Consider the following 20,120-nt stretch of genomic DNA (forward strand, 5'->3'; position numbering starts at 1 on the left):
TCACAATTCCACATGGTTTCATTCTGTTTATTGGGAATTTCTACGACACATTTTTATTCCACACTTTTTAAAAAAAAAAAAAAAAAGCATCGGCCGGGCGTGGTGGCTCACGCCTGTAATCCCTGCACTTTGGGAGGCCGAGGTGGGCGGATCACGAGGTCAGGAGATCGAGACCATCCTGGCTAACACGGTGAAACCCCGTCTCTACTAAAACACAAAAATTAGCCAGGGCTGTATGCATGCCTGTAGTCCCAGCTACTTGGGAGGCTGAGGCAGAGAATGGCTGACCCGAGTGCTTGCAGTGAGCCGAGATCACCACTGCATCTCCAGCCTGGGCTTACAGAGGAAGACCAACAAATTTCAAAGTATCTTTGCGCCCAGATACTTAAGTAGCCAAGGTGGCGATGAGCCGCAGGTCTCGGGATAAGGCGATGCAGCTGCAAACCATCATTCTCAGCAGCGAACCATCGCAAGAACAGAAAACCAAACACTGCGCGTTCTCACTCATAGTGGAACTGAACAATGAGATCACTTGGATACAGGAAGGGGAACCTCACACGACCACCGCGGTAAGCGTGGGGACAGCATTAGAGATATACCCACGTAACGATGATTAATGGCAGCAGTACACCAACATGGCACAGGTATACATATAACAACCTTTAAAATGCTGTACATGCACTTAGAACTTAAAGTCTAATAATAAAAATAAAAATAAACAATAAAAATAAATAAAGCTAACCGCCACTGCTGCTTTTTAGAGAGCCCGCCTCTGCTGCCTTGTGGCTGGAGGAGTGTGTAATGGCCGGATCTCAGCTCACTGCGCCCACGCCTCCCCGGTTCACGCCATTCTCCTGCCTCAGCCTCCCAAGTAGTTGGGACTACAGGCACCGCCACCACTTTCCGCTTTGTATTTTTAGTAGTGACGGCCAGGATGGTCTTCGATTCTGACCTCGATCCACCCGGCCTCGCCCCAAAGTGCTGATTACAGAGCTGAGCCACCGCCTGCCGCTGCTCTTTAAATAACCTTCCGGCCGGCACGGTGGTTCACACCTGTAATCCCAGCACCTTTGGAGGCCGCAGGTGGTGGATCACGAGGTCAGGAGATCGAGACCATCCTGGCTAACGCGGTGAAACCCCGTCTCTATTAAAAATACAAAAATTAGCCGGGCGTGGTGGTGGGCGCTACTCGGGAGGCTGATGCAGGAGAATGGTGGGAACCCGGGAGGCAGAGCTTGCAGTGAGCCGAGATCACACCACTGCACTCCAGCCAGGCGTCAGAGCGAGACTCCGTCTCAAAAACACCTAAAATTTAATAACCCTCCTGAATCTCATGCAGTGCTAGAGAGAATGTGAAGAGTTCGATATGGCTGGTGGGAATGGCTGTCAGCCCTGCAGTAAACAATTCTGTAACACTTGGAATGCAGAGTCCCAGGTGCCGAAGGGCTGAGCCCGTGAGGAACAGAGGCACGATCAGATCCAGGCCTCACAACTGCTCCCTGATTCCTGTGCCCCCACTCCCATCCAGCTCATCCACCGCAGGGTGCTGCCCAAAAACACACGAGCCTCAGCAGTCGGCCTCCGTGACGGCATCCTCATCACGTTGAGCCACAGACCCACCCTGTCACTGGCCCTTCACAGGCTCTGCCTCTCCAACGAGGCTTCAAATTCCCAAGACCAAATGTCTGCTGGTTGTTTCTACCTGTTACTCTTCCGTGATAAGCAAGCAAACATTCAACTCAAGATTTAAGTATGTAATTCTAACATTCTGAACCCAGCTGGAAGGCGCCTGGGAGAGAGTCCCAGTCTCCGCAGGATCCGCCGGACTCAGCACTGCTCCGTTCACTTGTCCTCTCCTCTCCCCCTCCAGCCATGCACAGGCCTGACCTCCACCCCACCACCCCTGGGCCTTCGCCCCGTCTCTTCCCTGGTGGAACTCCTTCCACTGATGTGTTCCTGGCTGCTTTCCCATCGATTTCACGATGTGAACACAGGTAACACCTACTCAGCAAGGCCTTCCCTGACTCCCTGCCCAGGCCTAGTTTCATTGGCAGGAAAAGCCTCCTACCAGCCTTGTTCCCACGGGTAGTAAATGTACACAGCCCTTTAAAGTTGACAAAGCTTTCTGACCAAATTATCTACCATGGGAGTGGCCTGGTGACAAACACAGGATCCTACAGAGGGGGACGCTGACGCTTACAGAGGCTGAGGAAGGCTCCAAAGTCCGTCAGGTCCACACAGCACGCACCTCGAGCGTGGAGGGCAAACCTCCTAACAGGTGTGCCCAACTCCGACTAGTGTGTGATCAGAATACGCCCCCATCCTACTGTGGCGAATGAAGACTCCCCGTCACGCAGGTCAGACGCTGCAGCCCAAACGTGCAACTGCTACACCCTGAGGCAAACACCTGCAGAGTAAAGAGATCATTCCACCAATTCCCTTCCAAAGGCTCCCGCAGGACCTGCTACCTCCTTCGAGATGCAGAAAACCAATGCTTTGTAAAAGCAAATTATCTTCATCTTCCCAACATATTTCACACCGTCTCTCCACTAGACCAGAGGGCTCTGCCCTTGGAAGGTAGGGATCCTCTCCAATCAGCCTGGCAGCCCATCCCCGCGCACAGGAGGTCCCTGGCCAGTGCTCAGGGGGTTGTGTGAAATGACGCAGTAGAAGGGCAGTGCCCCTCACAGCCCCACACTGATCACTCCTTACCCAGCCCGCTACCATGGCCTCTGTGCAGTTTCTTCAGCACTTAATGCTTTAGAAGCACTCGGACCCACCTTATCCCTCTTGAGCTTCCATCAAAGGCTATGGTGTGAATGTCACCGCCCCTACTTGGCAGATGAGGACACCGAGCTCCAAGACCCCAGAGGCCAAGAGAGGGACAGCGAGCCTCAGGGCCGGCGCTCCGCCCCCTCCACGGTCCGTCTGCCAGGCTCTCCCAGCGAGGAGGAACCTCCGCTCTGGAACTGTCCCACCTGCTGACCCTGAGACACATAAAAAGGGAGGCAGAGGAAACTACAGGAGTCCTCACTTCGTGTCACTGACAGGCTCCTGGAAACGGTGGCTTGAAGCGGAAGGACACATAACAAAACCAGTTTTTTCCCCCATCCACGTTGTAAGGAAATGATGTTGACAGAAACGTGGTTATCTGAGGACCTGCTGTCTTCTTCGCACCTCACGTGGCAGTCTGCAGAAACCACTGAGGCCGTGCAGTGAGGGCTTTCCGCACAGGGCGGGCAGCCTCCCTCACCTCCCGTCCCCTCCTCTTCGTGACACATGCGAAGGGGTCACCTCGACCAACGTGGCTTCAAACGGCGTGTGTTCACTTAAATACGCACATTTTTTTCAACAAACGTATTAGGACACTTTTGGAGATACGTGACAATTTGAAAAAACTTGCGGATGAGCCACACGGCTTAGAAATACCCAAAAAATTGAGAAAAGGCATGTCATGAATGCAGAGACCATATGTAGATGCTATTTCATCATTTGCTACCACAAAATATATACAAATCTATTATAAAAAGTTACAATGCATCAAAACGCACACACACAAAACTTACAGACCACACACAGCACCATTCCCAGTGGAGAGAAAGGTAAACCACTGTCAGGATACAGGATAAGCTGGGGCCTGGAGGCTCACGGCTGTAATCCAAGCACTTTGGGAGGCTGAGGCTGGTGGATCACTTGAGCCCAGGAGTTTAAGACCAGTCTGGGCAACATAGGGAGACCCTGTCTCTGCGAAATATTTTAAAATTAGCCAGGCATGGTGGTCCCAGCTACTTAGCAGGTTGAGGTGGGAGAACGGGTTGACCTTGGGAGGTCAAGGCTGCAGTGAGCAGAGATTGCACCATTGCACTCCAGCCTGGGTAGAGTGAGACCCTGTCTCAAAAAAAAAAAAAAAAAAAGAAAAGAAAAGAAAAAAAATCATGGAGGAGAAAGGACATCTGCCTGAACAGGTATTTTTATGCAGGCGAAAGTGCCCTATTTGGGAAAAAAATGCCACGAATGACATGAATTAGGAAGGAAGAGGCGCGAGCACCGGCCGGGAGAGGCCGACTCTGCAGTTTTGCACGTGCTGCCGGGTGTATCGGCAGGACTGCCCTTACCTATAATTAGAGTCCCTAACCCTTGAGCCTTGAACAAGAAAGGCAAACACCAGCTGCCAGTCTTCTGGTAGCACGAGAAGGCCTGGGCAACGAGAAACACTTTTCCGGAGTGGTTCCACGGACGCTTTGTCAAGCCAGGAAGTCCTTCCAGTAAGGGGCTGCCTCTTGCAGTGATCTGATCTTGCTCAATGCCCCCGGCCACCAAGAACTCATGAGTTCAACACCGAAGGCTTCATCAGTCTACCTGTCTCCAGACACAGTGAACCTTACTCTAGATCTGGGGTCCTAAGGCCCTTTAGGGCTCATCACACCGTCCTCTCGGGACGGCCAACGCGGTGGCAGAGAACCTCACAGAGGGAACATCATGACAGTGGGAAGGACGGCACCACCGAAGATGCCCTCGTTGCTACAGGAAGAGCCGTGAAGGCCGTCGAGCTGGAGAAAACTGTGTCCATAGGCTGTGCCTGACCTCACAGGATTTATGACAGAGCCAATCAAGGAGACCACGGGAGATTGTGGATGTGGCCAAAAGGCTAGGGGAGAAGGATTCCACGAGACGAATCGTGGAGAAACTCAACAGCTAACAGACTTCATACCAGAGGAATGAACAGAAGATGACGCCGTGGATCCAAGTGCCTCCAAACCAGGGCCAAACACAAACGCAGCCCATCAGACCAGGGCCAAACACAAACACAGCATCACACCGGTGCCAAACACAAACGCAGCCCATCACCTGGCAGAAGGGCTCTCATCACTCAAGACGGTTTCTGGTTTCTTCCATGACATCGACCCTTTGCTAAAACAAGCACTAAAACTAAAGCAAACAGTGGAAGGAGGACTGGGACCACACAGAAACACTTCAGAGAAATAAAAAGCAAAACAGCCAGACAGAGAGAATGACGCACCTCCACGAAGTGACATGGAACACGTCTGCCTCCCTTCTACTGCCTCCACCTCCTCTACCGCTGCCACCTGGGGCGGCCCGGGCAGGACGAAGGCCTTTAGGAGGGTCCACCTGGGGCGGCCCGGGCAGGACGAAGGCCTTTAGGAGGATCCACCTGGGGCGGCCTGGGCAGGACGAAGGCCTTTATGAGGGTCTGCCTAGGACACTTCCTGAGCAGAAGGCCTACTTCTCTCTTGTACGACAATCTTCTCTAGCTTGCTTTACTGTAAGAACACAGTACGGAACATGTGTAACACACAGAGTTTGTGTCAATCGACCATTTGTTACCGGTAAGGCTTCCAGTCAATGGTGGGCTATGAGCTCAGTTTTTGGAGAGTCACAGGTCATACACACATTTTTCACTGTACGGGAGCTGGCACCCCCAGCCCCCAAGTTGTCTGAGGGTCAACTGTACATGTAACGGGAGTGCTGCCCTTCTAACTGACCCCCTGGAAGGCAGCCCAGACATAACCGGTAGACGTCCCACACCTTTTCCAGCTCAGAGTTGACAACGCACCATCCCAGAGCAATGGTGGCAAATTCTTTTTGGCCTGACAAAGAGACACTTAGCGGAGAAAAAGGTGAGAGTTCACGCAGCCCCTCCAGGGATAGCACACTGGCACCCGGGAGCCGTCCTGGGCGTGAGGCTGCTGTCACTAAGACCTCTCCTATGGACCTCGCACCAGCAGGCGGAGACAGAAGCAGGGCCCTGGAGGAAGCCCCAGTGGCCACCCATGGCTTGGGAGCAAGACTGGTCTCCACGAGGCCCCCCAGCTCCATTGCGCCCACCCCAGCCTCATCACGCCCCACCCCAGCGACCACAGGTGAGTCTGCGTCTCTTGCTCTGTCCTGTCCCCACACGTCTGGGCTGTGTGACCCCTGCTTCCTTTACCGGGCTCGTTCCTATTTGCCCCCCAGGTCTCCACCCGAATGCCACTTCATCTGGGAGTCTACCCTGACCGCTGTTCAACTGGGTCCCCCACCCAAGGCCCATGCCCAGCAGACCCTCCTTCCAGGTGGAGGCCCAGCCACGAGGTCCAGCTTCACATCCGGCTCTGCTGCTTGCTGAGTTTTGAGAACTGGGGCAAGTTACAATCTCTTCTTGCTGCTCCATCTGTAACACGGAGATGCCAGGGAAGATCCATCTCCCAAGGGCAGTGTGAGGCTCAGCCGGGTCAGAGGCACACGTGCTGGCACAGCAACCGCCCGGAGCAGGGCCAGGACCAACAAGCCCACTCGAAGGCCATGCCCCCACGACAGCCACACCTGCAGGGACCAGGGACACTGCCGGGTCCTTACGGGGAGTGACGACCAAGGAAGGAGAGAAGGAGGGAAGACAGCTCAGGCTGGCAGAGCAGGAGGGGAGGTGGCTGCAGGAACCCCTCGAAGTCAGGGACACCGTCACCCAGAAGACGAGAGGAAGCCCTGAGCGGGGCTCGGGCCGGTTCACAAGAGGCTGCAGATCTTGGTGCGGACTTTGTTCTTTGTCTCAACAGCCACGGACGGCCACTGATGTGTGTGCAGAACTCAAACACCACGATGTCCGAGTGAAGGAAGACGGGTGGCCAACGAGCATAGAGCGTCGGCGTCAGCCAGAGCCCTGAAAACCACCTGTTCCCCTCACCCGCGGGCTGGGTCACACCCAGGCGACCCACGGAGCTCTGGCGGCTACAGAGGCAGCATGGCCCAGGGGTGGCCAGGGCTGAGCCGTCTCTTCTCCACATCCAAGGCCACAGACTCCGGGTACACAGAAAGGAGTGGGTCTCACTGGCTTAGTGCCTGCAGGCACGTCCTCTACGAACATTTTCACCAGCGACGCTCTCTGGCCTCAGCTTTGGGAGGAACTGGGCTGCGGAGAGCAGTTTCCATCATAAATACCAAGTATGGAACTTCACAGCCACCTTAGCTGAGGGAGCATCCAGTCTCCCTCTGGTTCCGAAGTCACCGGAAATCAGGGTCAGGGCCGGGTGGGGGCGCTGCACCCCACCAAGTCAACCCGGACCCCTCCCAGTCTACACTCTGCAAGCCACCTGCCACCCACCACTCCACTCAGCTGTCCCAGGCATCGTCCCGGCGCTCCTGACCCTCCACCTCCTCCCACTCCCTGCTCCACAGAGAGCCACGTAGACAGCTCGCCTCCATGGGGCACGCGGAGACAGGACTGGCTGCTGCCCAAGGACAGAGGGAGGGGTGCGCCAGCTCCCGGGGAGACGCGCGGTGTGGGGAGATGGGGCAGATGCTAGGTGGTAATGGCGATGTTTCTCCTTCAGCCGGACTAGATGGACATCCACGGGTGGAACCTGCCCTCTGAGACAGGCGGCAACTGCCAGCTTAAATAAAGGAGACAGAAAAGACCCACCTTGCTTTCCCCCGAGTTTTGGCCAATCTGAGGCTTTCCTCACGATGGCAAGAAGAGCCAGTGCTGCGGCATCACCTGAATCACAGGCCCGCCGGCCACACGGGTGCTCCAAAACCCAGCGTGCGTCCCAAGACTCACACGGGTGCACTTCACCGTGACACCTCTGATAAATTCACCAGGTGAATTCCCAGCGTGACGAATGCACACCTGGAGCCCGTCCTGGGCCGGCGTCACCTGGAGCCCATCCTGTGCCACCGTCACCTGGAGCCCGTCCTGGGCCACCGTCACCTAGAGCCCGTCCTGTGCCAGTGCTCAAGAAGAATTTTCCAAAAGCTAAACACGCGATTCTCACACACACACAGAGTGAACACGCGTCATCGACATCCTTCAGTGGGGCTGCTGAAGGAAACGGTGAGGCGAGGTGGGGAGCAGAGAATTGTGCTACCTGCCCCCAGGGACAGTGTGCAAAGAAACTGGCTTGCTGGGCAAGAAAACCACAACCTTTGGGCTCTCCTTGTCTACTGGACAGACGCTGTTCACCCCTCTACCAGGAAAGGTCTGCGAGCTCATCTACAACCCCAGAGCCTGGGCGCGTAGTCAGCAGTGAACAGCAGCGTAAACACACAGACGTCCCCCAGGCCACAGCCCTCAGGCAAGCCCATGCAGCACCCCAACATGATGCTGAGAGGACACGAGACTCAGCTTTTGTCCTATTTCCAGGTTTTACCTAATACTTCCTTAGCAGCAGGATACAGAAAACTAGCCAGACAGGGAACCCGACCAGTCAGGGGCCAGGAACAAGAGCCATGCCCTGGACAGGAGTGAAACGCGCTGCTCCACATCTCGGGCGCGTGCCCACCTCCCCGCACCCTCTCATGCTCCCAGGAGACGAGACGCGGCCTTCGGTAACTTTCGCCCAAACACTGTCTGCATGACCTGAAACCACAGTTCTACCAGGAAGGCACAGTCTTCCCCTCTGTTCCCTGAGGAGCCCTCAGATGTCAGGGAACCCTGAGCCTTCCAAAGACAACGCTCCCCGGGCCTCCTTCCCGCCTCGCAATCCAGGCCCTGAGCAAGCCCGGCGGGCAGCCTCCTCCCACCTGGCTGTGCCAACCCTCCCTCCGCCCCTCAGGTCCCAGCTGCCAGGCGCGGCCTGGCCTCTCACACATCCCACTGTCCTCCGCTGGTTTCTGGCCTTCAGTTCTCCAGAGAGCAGCTGGAGATTTTTACCTAGAAACCAGGTTTCCCTGCTTAAAATCGTTCTTTGGCGTTCTGTTGCTCAGGAAGAAGACGAGCACTGTTCACTGAGCCCGCATCTGCCTGCTGCTGGGCCCTCAGGGACCTCGTGGTTGCCCCCTTGAGCGACCAAGGCCCTATCAAAGTCCTTTTAGCCGGGCACGGTGGTACCTGCCCATTGTCCCAGCTACTTAGGACACTGAGGCAGAAGGGTCTCTTGAGCCCAGGAGTTCCAAGCCAACCCGGACCACAAAGAGAGACCAGTCTCTAAAACAAAAGGCCCCCTGGACACTGCAGTCTTGGCTGTCTCGGGACCTCTGTGCTGGCCATGCCCCTGGCAGGACCTTCACCTCGTGGCTCCTCTCCCAAGTCGCTGCCGTCTGATGCCTTGCTCTACCACCCAGGGCCACTCCAGTTTCTTTCTAACCGGTCTATTCATTTTTCTAGGACTTACAATCTATAGGTAACTTATTTATTTTATTTTGAGACAGGTCTCGCTCTGTCACCCAGGCTGGAGTGCAGGAGTGTGATCACGGCTCACTGTAGCCTCAACCTCCTGGGCTCAAGTGATCTTCCCATCTCAGCCTCCCAAGTGGCTGGGACCACAGGAGTGGGGAATCTTGCTATGTTGCCCAGGCTGGTCTTGAACTCCCGGGCTCAAGTGATCCTCCCAACTTCCAAAGCGCTGGGATTACAGGCGTGAGCCACTGCCCTGGCCGCTTCCTTGTTTTATTTGTCTTCCTGTTGACTGTCAGCTGCTCCCTCTAAAGCACAGGCTTCCTCAGGCAGGGACCTCCCTGCTTTGTTCCCTGCTGTTCCTCCAAGCTCTCCGAAGCCTGGGGCTGGGAGAGAACACAGCGCAAATTCATCCCAGAGCTTGAATTCATGCACAGCCCCTGCACACACCGCAGGGCCAGGAAAGTCCAGCTCCACTAGTCCACAGGGGCAGCACCTCGACCTGCCTCAGCAGAGCTATGCTCCCGACAACACCACCCCACGCAGGGTCGGTCCTGGTGAAGGGGCCTGCGGGTACCCCACAAAGCCTTTGTCTGTCCTTGAAAGAACGCCAGCCCGTGTGCTCGGGGAAGGCTGAGCAGATGAGGGAGAATTTCAGTTACACAGGCCGCCCTCAGCAGCTGAACAGGCGCCAGGAGTCCCGGCAAGGACCCGGCAGATGGACGGTATTCATGGCAACACAAAAGATATGGCAGTCCATCTTATCAAATAAAACACAAAACATGTAAAAGGCTTAGCTTCAGGGCACTGGCCTCACTCAACGGGTACCCTCCCCTTCTCCTGCCCTGCCCACCTGTCCAGCTCTGAACCTCTAAAGCAGAATGCAAATGGCCTGCTTTCACTGGGCCTCTGGGGTTAGAGCCGGCTGAGAGGCACAGGGTGTGGGCAGGGGCGGGGGTGTCCAACCCAGCGCAGCCAGGGGCTTCCAAAGGGAGGCAGAAATGAGACTGCAGGCCTATTCTCACTTCCGCTCAAGCGCCCGGCTATTTTAGTACTCCAGTCTTAAAAATACTTGAGAAATAATTAAGCTTCTATATATAGCAGACTAACATTTATTTCAAACGTGCTTGTCAAATAACTCTGATACCGAATCTAACAAGATTAACTCTTTGACGGCTGCCTGTCATGTTCTAATGAAAAAGTCTATAGAAGTCTAATGTATAGTGAAGTATCGATCAGTTCTAGAAAATGATTACAGTAAAGACGAAATCATCTCCCAAGTTTAAATGCAACTAGTGAACTGTGTTTAAGGGACAGAGCTCCACTGCGGCCTCTCCTTCCTGAGTCAGGGCCACGCTGGGGTCTCGAACTCCGCACGCCAGCCCCTGGAGAAGACCCTCTGCGTGGAGCCCCCTCTCGGCTGAGCAAAGGTCTTCTTAGCTAAGCTCCAAGTTCAAGACACAAGTTTGGAACAACAGGCCTGGGTAGAAATGAAACCCACCTAGCAACCGGGAGAGCCTAACACAAATCACCTAGAAGCTGCCAAGGGCTGGTCTGAGACAACCTGGATGCATGCTACGGTCGCCTCCTTTGCGGACTGAGGGCAGCGCTGGGTCCCGTGGACTCTTGATCCCCAGCATTTAGCTCAGTTCCGTTAAACCACAACTACACGGTCCTCAGCCTCGAAGGGTGCTCTGGGGTGACAGCAATTCCAACGCTGCTTCTCTCTCGGGAGGGAACGAGTCCCTCAGCCCGTCCTCCATCGGGAAGCCCAAGCAGTGCTTGCGACCCGGGTCACCCAAGGCACGATGACCGCACTACACAGCGGAGGCGGCTCCCTGGATGTGGCTGTAAGGCCCTCTTAGCGAACCATCCCGCCTTACTTCAACAACAAGTAAGTGGCCTGGAACTCTTGGTGGACTCTCAGCGCACCAACCACAGCCACTGGGGAGGCCAGCAGGGAGGCCGGCTGCTCCGACGCACCATCCTTTCTGTGAAATACCCAGGCGGTCGCCACAGCGGGGCTGCATTAGGCCATTTCTGGGCCCATAAGGAGACAGGAGGCCTCCACTGCCCCACCCACCTTCCTCCTTCCACCCTCTCCAACCCCACGAGTCCAGTGAGCATCCGGCGGCTCTCAGGGCCGTCAGCCCCGCCAGATGCCCACTGACACCTGTATGTCCCCCTCCCTCTGGCCCTTATTGTTTCTTTCTCCAGTAAACAGACAATGAGTCTGTGGGGAACGCCAAGTTCTAATTCATCTCCAAGAAGCCTGCAGCCTAGTCGAGTAGATAAGAAACCAGACCAAGTGGGACAGAGGAGCTGGCAGCAATCACAGAGTGCCCTTCCCTTCCTTCAGGAGATGTGGGATGTGCCCAACCCCCACCCGTCCTGTACAAAGACACAGGAATGAACTGCCAGGGCTCCAGGTCACCCACCCCTGGACACCCATCCTGGCCTGTCACTCAGCTGCATGACCGTGACTATCCCACACAACCTCAGGCACTATCACCTGCAACATGAGCGCCCTCCTGAGGACAGGTGTGGGAGGACTCGGCCTGTCCCACACAACCTCACGTGCTATCACCTGCAACATGAGCGCTCCTGCCCTCCTGAGGACAGGTGTGGGAGGACTCGGCCTGTTGTGGGTGGCGGCCTGCCCTGCTTTCTCAGGCTGACCAAGTGAAGGAGATGGGAGGGAACAGGCACCAGGGCCACAGACAGCTCACGGAGACACAGGCCCTGCCTTTAGGGTGCATCCTCTTGTCCACTCAAGACTGCAGAGGCATTTCAGAGATCTCACCGGTCAGACAGGCCCAAGTGTAGCCCCAGGCCCCGGTGTCTCATCTTCCATCACAAACCCAGCAACCATCACTGCCAGGCAGATCTTCAGGAACTCAGCAAGGTTTTGTTCTGCAAAGTACTTAGAAGTGACAGGCTTAAGCCAAATCTCCACAAACACTAGAATGACATTTGGTCACACCAAACAGTACACCTTTTGTTTGTTAAGCCACCTTCTTATAAGGAAAAACATTTATTTTCCCAACCTTAAAAATGCCAGTCAAGAGCTAAAGTTCAATCCAAATTTTTGAGGAAAACAAACGTGCCCTAAGCTGTGGGGAACAGGCCTCTAAGAGCGGCCCTGGCCTGTCCTGCTCTTTCCAGCTGAAGGCTCCTGGGGAGCAAAGCCCACACCTAACCATCCTCCCCAGCAGCTACAGGCATGGAGAACGCAGGGCGTGGCGGGTGCCAGCCAGGGGGACCGGTGGGAGGAGGTGGCTGGACACTCTAGGTCGAAGTGGGGCCCAAGCCATGGCCTGTGTGCCCCCAGGGGATCAGCAGGATGGCCTAAGCCACAGGTGACTGATCAGGGCCACAGGTGACTGATCTGAGTCAGGTCAACAGAGACATAAGAAAACATGAGAATGTTGACAACGGGAATGATGACTGCATGCGGCCACACCCCTGCACTGCCACGGGCAGTGGGCGCCCTATCCCTGTGGAACAGCTCCATGCAGGGATGACAGACGAGGAGCCAGGTGCCAAGCAGACAGTTCCGACCTGGCAGGTCTGGGCTGGGGCTGAGAAGCAGGCATTTCTAACAAGTCCCCAAGTGGCCCACTTTGAGAGCTGCAGCCTTAGAACAGCTCTGGGGACTCCTCGGTGCTGAGGGCTTTTCACCCCTTTCTACCCGGCCTCCACCTCCCACACGCCTCATGGGCACAGCTTGGCTCTCAGGACTGTAAACCAAAAATAAAATCCTGAGTCCCCTGACTGACTGAACTGAACCCCCTCTTGGCCAAGGAGACCCCAGGGCAACCTGAGGAAACAAATTCCAGGCCCTGAAGGCAAGGGAGGTCAGACACACCTGGTTGTACCACCTCCCTTTGGAGTTTAGGCAGAGCTGACCAGGGTGAATGAAACAGAGACAGACAGACAGCACAGCCTCACCAGCAATGACACCAAACTCCAGCCTGACTTGGGTACAGCACCTCATGACAGATAGCAAACCCTGAAGGAAATCAAAATATTTCACCCTCAAATACGTTTATTTCCTTGACATATTTGAAATGGTCCTGCAAAGCTGTCTTTTGTGAGGGAAATTTGCATCTGCGGAGAATCTCCCTCCCTATCTAGGTCTTCCCTGGATCTAGGAGACATTTAATGAGTTTGACAGCGTTAAGGTCTGAAAAGAGACATTTACCCTCTATTCTCCCCAAGGCTGCTGCCTGTGAGGCTTCATGTACTTAACCTTGGCCTCCATAGCCCTTTTAGCTTAACTCAAGCATTTCTCTCTGCTGACTTCAAGTCTTTAGACAAAGCTTAACTCTTTCAACCAATTACCAATCAGAATCCACCTATGAGCTGTAAACCTACCCCTTCCTGTACCTCACATGTACTGATTTATGTTTCTCTGCCTATAACTTCTGTCTCTCTAAAATGTATAAAATCAAATTAGCGTGACTGCCTGGAGCACACTTTCTTAGGGCCTCTTGACACTCTTCCCTGGGCCATGGCCACTCCACTCATTGGCTCAGAACAAACCTCTTTCAATATTTTATAGTTTGGCTTTTTAGCCAACAGGACCCTCTGCCTGGGCTCCCTGAAGCCCTCTCCCTGCTGCCTGGTCAGGCCACCGCTGTCTTTCACGTTCAGCCATATCCTCCTCCAGTCTCAGTCTCAGGCCCAAGCCTGTTCTTCCTACTGTGACTGGGAAGACAGTCAGACCCTCTAAAGGGTCTCAACTTATTGAGTTGAGTTAATCCCACCACTGGGTATGGATGTCAGGAGTGGCCTTCCTTCTGAGCTCCGGGGACGGTTCTCAAGGCTGCCTAAGTGCTGCTTCAGCTACAGAATCTGCAGTATTTGAATCTGGTTACCATCTTTAGACTTCAGTGACTCAACTGAAAAAAAAAAAAAATCAAACCCAAAACCCACAAAAAAGCAAAACAGGTGACAAAGTACTGCCAGGGCCACCTGCATTTTAATGAACATATCTGTTTCTGCCACTGAATAACACACAAGAACTGAAGGGTTCTCTACATGTTGAATTGTTTTCCTAAAAGCAGTGTTTAAAAACCCCACTGAACAGTTTTTCTGTCTTTCTATTCCAGTCTCTGACCTCAGTTCTGAGTCAGGTCAACAGGGACATAAGAAAACAGGAGATCAAAGAGGAGGAATCCATTCGAATCAAAAGGCCCCATCACCGTGAGATAAGAAGAGAATGCATTTTAAAGATAACCATTTACAATGACATACAAAAGCCCTATTTAGACTTGAAAAAAAAAAAAAGATTTCTTTACAAATCTGTTTGGCGATGAGAAAAATACAGCAGGATTGGGTATAAGACATAAAAACAAAGGTGCCGGAAGAAAGAGTAGCAATTTGTTACAGCTCTTGCCCACTGAAACATGTAATTAGAGGTTAGCACAACACAGGAAGCCCTGCCAAACCTCACTGGGTCGGAAGGACCTCCTACTTCAGTGGTTTAAATTGCATTTTAAGGGAAGGGTGTGGTAAATGCCCCTCCCACGCCAACTCTGACCTGTAGAGCAGGCGAGTAACTTCGTGACTGATTAACAACGTGCGACCAGACTAAAGCACTGAAAAGTCAAGTGCGGAACACTACCTAGGCAGTTTGGTGAAAGATTTCTCAAAGGTTGTGCATCTGTGATAAAGGAACCCACCAAATAAATGCTTTGTAGAGTTAAAAAAAAAAAATGCTTTGTAGGTTATTGTGGGTTATTATTGAGAAGTCTCCAGAGTATTTGCATCGCTAAGTTGTGGGTTCACTCTGAGCACCCACTATACAGCCAGCTATCCGAACCAGGAAGCTAATGATGAAGGTTTTAAAGAGAATGAGGTGGCTACAAGTGCGGAATAGAAATGAGGGATCCTCAGAGATCAGGAATTCTAGGCACTGATGTGGAATAACCGGGGATGGGGTGTGTGGACGCCAGGAAACAGCTAGGGTAGGAGGCCTGGCAGTCAATGAAGTTATTGGGGCTCAAAACATAGGTATTTTGAGAGCTGGGATACGGGAGGGCTTCCCTCTCCCCAAGTGTGCGGTGAGGGCTGCGGGAAAATGGTTTCATTTTGACTTGTGACAGCCCGACTCGCTAGGATCTAACCTGGGGAAGACGTGGGGAGCAGCTGGCTTAGTTACCTGACCCTGGAAAGGCTAGGGTTGGTCCGAGTGGGGTGCCTCTATGGGGCAGGGGCTGGCTCTGCGGTAAGGAAAGAAAAACGGGAGAGAGGCCCCGGGACCCGCCTTCTGGGGCGGTCGCAGGGGGTCCTGGAAGGCCGCCGTCCCGGGGGTCGGGGGTCCCCGCGCGGGGGCGCGCCTCACCTCGCACATCCCCGGCCAGGGCCCGCCAGGTGGGCGCGTAGCCGATGCAGTGGCCACACCACGACGAGTAGAACTGCACGAGCCACGCGGCCGAGCTGTTGGCGGTGGCCCCGCGCACGCTGCCGCTGTCCAGCACCCACACTGCGTCCTCGCCCGCGCGGTACAGCCGCGCCGCACCGCCCGCGCCCGGCCCTGCCGCCGCCGCCGCCAACAACACTAGCAGCCGAGGCAGCCGTGCGGCCCGCGGCGGGGGCGAGCGCCGGGCTCCCGGCGCAGGTCCGGCTCCGACTCCCGGGCTGCGCGCCACCGCCGCCCCGGCCGCCGCCATGTTGGAAGTGCCGCCGGCGCGCTGAACTTTCACCCTAGCAACCACCGTCACGTGCGCCGGCGCGTCCGGCCCCGCCCCCGCGCGCCCAGTTCTGTCCCGCCCCGCCCCCGCACGCTGACCCCGCCCCCTCTCCGCCCCCGCCCTTGTGTGGCAGCCCCGCCCCCAAGAGTCTGATGACGCCATCTCCCCGCCCATGCGTGGCAGGCCCCGCCCCGCCCCGCCCCGCCGCGCCATCCCCAAACCGCGTCCCTGAGCCGGGCCAGGTGGCCACATTTAGCAAATAAAAGTGCACGACGCCAGGTTCAATGTGAATTTCAGCAAACAGTCGGTTTTTCAGCCTAGGTCTGTGCCATGCCTGAAATGCAAATTTAACAAGACATTATTCGACGTAAAAAACTATTCCGGAGTTCTTTTACTTGGCAACCCCACCTGGGGTTTCAGAGGGTCTGCAAGCCAGCCTCGACTTTTTAATATGAGATTTGAACGCTTAGAATATGCAGCAAAGCATCCACTCAAAGCCGGATGTGTTACGTGCTACCTTTTAGGGTGTTCCAAAGTCGAACGCAGCTTCAAGGTTTGGAAATGAAATCATACGACTTTTTGCTTCATTGAACAGGATACCTGGGTTTTTTTAGTTCCTATTTCTAATTTTTACACATGTCAGTATTTTCTCTGAACTGTGTGACCAAAACAGAAAAAGGGAGTGGGTGAGCCTGGGCAACATAGCAAAAGCCCATCTCTTAAAAAAAAAAAAAAAAGCTGGGCATGGTGGTGCACACCTGTAGTCTCAGCTACTTGAGGAGCTAAGGTGGGAGGATGGCTTGAGCCTGGGAGCTCCAGGCTGCAGTGAGCCGTGACTCCGCCACTGCACTCCAGCCTGGATGACAGAGCGAGACCTTGTCTCAAAATAAATAGATACCTGTATTGTGGGGTTCTGTGTAAGATTTTGTTTAAACGGTTTTGCTGCTAACAACAGGTAACCCCAGATGAGAGGATTCTCCCCAGAGGGCCCCTGGCTGAGGCACCTGCTCCCTTTCCCTCACGTCCTGCGTCTCCCCGTTCACGTTTCCTTCCATCACCCACGCTTCCTGGCTTCTGCTCTGTGCCAAGCCTTGGAGACAAAGCGAGAACAAAACCGAGCCCCCAGTACCCCTGGCCTGCCATTCAGGCAGACCCAAAACAAACCAAGGCGTAAAGCAGCCAACGCGTGCTATGAAAAGCAGTGAAGCCGCATAGGGAGGTGAGTGCCAGCAGGGCTGCCGTACACAGGAGGGTGGGGAAGTCTTTGAGAGGGTGACCCGAGTGGAGAAGGAGGTGAGGGAGGAGGCACGTGGCCCAGGCAGAGGAGCCACACATGCAAAGGCCCTGGGGCAGAAGGGTACTGAGCGCACTGGAGGAACAGCGAGGAGCCGGAGCCGGGCCTGGTGGGAGCGGAGCAAGCTGGGGGAAGTGTGGGAGGGAAGAAAAGCTGAGAGCCTGAGCGAGACCCAGGGGGCCTCACAAGCCGGGCCACAGACTTGGGCTTTGATGCTGAATTGGGGTCCACTATGGGAGGATTGGTGCAAAGATGCAGCTCTGCCCTTCTAGTTGCGGAGTAGGAGGGGCAGGAGGGGAAGCAGGGGACCTGGGAGGGGCCGCTGCCTCCTTCCAGGAGCTGGAGGGACTCAGGGGAGGGGTGAGAGGCAATGCTGGTGGAGGGGTCGGCTGAGCCTGGGTGGAGGTGGAGGGTGTCACATTGGCACAGTTTGGGCCAAAGCAATTGGAGGAATGGGGTTGCTTATGGCTGAGACTAAATCCTGCAGCGGTGAGATGGGAGAGCTATGCTGGGGAGGACGCCAGGAGTTTGCTTTGGACCGGTTACATCTAAGCAGCCTTTTCAAACTCTAAGGGAGGTGTCAGGTCAGGGTTTGGAAGTGGGAGTCGAGTCTGGAGCTCAGAGCTTGAGGCTGCTTGAGGTCCCCAGGGGAGGCTGTGGGACAGAGGGGAGGGCCACATACCAAGCCCCAGGCCTCCAGAAGGAGCAGCGGCGAGGTGGCAGGGGAACAGGGAGTGGAGAAAAGGAGCCTGATCCGGCTGAGACAGAGGATGCCATGAGCCCAACTGGAGGGGCACATTCGGAACATTGAGGCAACACTTCACCCCAAACCTGCTTGGTGAAATGGAGCCACCCATGGGACCAAGCTCAGCCCAGCACGTAGAGGCCAACCAGAGTTTCTCCAATCCAAGACAGGGTGGAGGAGGAGAAGGGGTTGGGATTGAATCTCAGAGTCTAGGCAAGAGCTGTCTGTGCTGAGCCAGGTCCTGCCCAAAGCCCGCATGAAATCTGCCCCGCCTCCTGCAGGAGAGGCGTCCGCATGTCGCTGTGGCAAACCAGGTGACTGCAGGCGCGGTTAGCATGCGTGCCGCTGAGCGAGAAAACACGTGGCTGGTGGTAATTTTCAGGTGCCCTGACAGAGACAGCTCTGGCTTCAAAGGGATCAAAATGTGGGGAGATCACATCTCAGACCTGATGAGATAAGGTCCTGTGCAGACTGAGGCAGCATCTTGGACCTAACCTGCTGTGTTGGATCCTAATGAGCCTGATTCCGGGAAGGCCTCCAAGATTTCCAGTGGATCTATCGTTCCCTGTGTAGAGCAGGTACTTGCCGTCAATCCTACCCTTAGGGCACAAAGCCTTGATGCTATCTGCCTCAGGTTTCTGCACATCCCTTCTAAACCAACCTCCCCTGTGGCAGATAAGCCCTGGGCCTGGGGGTGCTGGCGGGATCCCGTCTGTTTGGGCCTCCAGAGACACAGATGTGGCTTCCATTTGTAAATCCCTACGAAATGTTTCTTCCTGAGAAACTGGACTTGTCAGCCCCTTTCTTCTGCCTCTCAGCCTCCTCCATCTTTGGAGCAGGTTTGCACAAGCCTGCCCATCGTGGAACAGGTATTGCTATTCCTGTTGTTTTGTTTGTTTGTTTTGAGATGGAGTCTCGCTCTGTCGCCCAGGCTGGAGTGCAGTGGCGCGATCTCAGCTCACTGCAAGCTCCGCCTCCCAGGTTCACGCCATTCTCCTGCCTCAGCTTCCCGAGTAGCTGGGACTACAGGCGCCCGCCACCACGCCCGGCTAGTTTTTTTTGTATTTTAGTAGAGACGGGGTTTCACCGTGTTAGCCAGGATGGTCTCGAGCTCCTGACCTCGTGATCCGCCCGCCTCGGCCTCCCAAAGTGCTGGGATTACAGGCATGAGCCCGACCTGATATTTCTGTTTACAGAGGGGGAAACTGAGGCTCAGAGGGCTGACTACTGTGTCAGGTGAAGGGCACATGGCATGTATGTGACAGAGAGGAGAGTCTCAGGCCCACGTGCCTCCCGGAACCCAGGAGGGCCCACTCCAACGCTTGTGTTGCAGACAAAGGCAGAACCCCAGCTCTGAGGCACCTCCCTTTCCACATGGGGAGAGCGGAGATGAGACCCGATGGATTTCAATGGCCCTGGCTCCAGGACTGGTCCTGCCATCCACATCTCCCCCTTTAGCAGGAGTTTGGCATGGAGGGCTCAGCTGCTTACGACCACCACCCATTTTGGGAAAACTTCTGAGGAGGAATTGTGCACACCTGTGCCAGCCCCTGCGTACTGGCTACGTGCCAGGAACAGTGCCCGGGGGAACAATTCTCCATGTCTTCACTAGGACACCATGAGGAGGTGGGTGGCCACCCTCCTGGGACTGTGGACACGGAGGCACGTCTGAGGGCAGGGGCTCCCTGCCAGACCCCTAGGGAGAGGTGGAGCAGGGCCCAGGCAGCCTCAGAGCCCGAGCTGGCTCCCAGTACCAGTGTGGCTGGTGCTGCATCAGCTACAGACTGATGGACATGGTGAGTGGCGGGCAGGGGAAGGGTGGCAGGGAGCCCCGGGGCAGCGCCAGGGGGTGTGTGTGATCCCATCCTCCACTCCCAGCTTTTGATGCTGCCATGAGGTGGGTGGACGGGACAAGGCACCATGGGATGGCTGTGGGACCTGCCAACACTCTTCCAGGACCCCAAAGCTGCCTGGGGAGCCGCGAAAAGGACGGCTTCTGAGCCTGGCTTTGCTGGGCATGAACGGGCCAGGCTCGACCCTGGGCACAGAGAAAATGACCCGCAGGGACCCTGCTCCGCCTGGGCAGTGAGCGAGTTCTGCCAGTCCCCTGGGTGCCAGGAGGCTATGCTTCCCAGGAGTGTGTGCAGCCGCCACCTTTTATAAAGGGCCCCCCGGCCTTCACGTGTGTTTTATGAGGGTGGCCGTGATGGCCACGCAGGGCAGGGAATCAAAAGGACTCGTAAAGTTTGTCTGATGATTTGGGACTGGGAGTGC

The 20,120-nt window shown here is 55.3% G+C and overlaps 1 protein-coding gene across 1 annotated transcript in view; it reads right to left on the minus strand.

Annotated features, from left to right (window-relative positions):
* Positions 1 to 15,801, minus strand: part of QSOX2 (quiescin sulfhydryl oxidase 2) — a 39,472-nt gene extending 23,671 nt beyond the window's left edge. The window contains exon 1 of the mRNA XM_003911088.4: positions 15,459 to 15,801. Coding sequence (XP_003911137.2) covers positions 15,459 to 15,786 — 328 coding nt within the window. The 5' untranslated portion in view covers positions 15,787 to 15,801. The remainder of the gene's footprint in view (positions 1 to 15,458) is intronic.
* Between the last annotated feature and the right edge of the window lie 4,319 nt (positions 15,802 to 20,120).

Source organism: Papio anubis, chromosome 13 (assembly GCF_008728515.1).
Source record: "Papio anubis isolate 15944 chromosome 13, Panubis1.0, whole genome shotgun sequence".
Classification (NCBI taxonomy): Eukaryota; Metazoa; Chordata; class Mammalia; order Primates; family Cercopithecidae; genus Papio; species Papio anubis.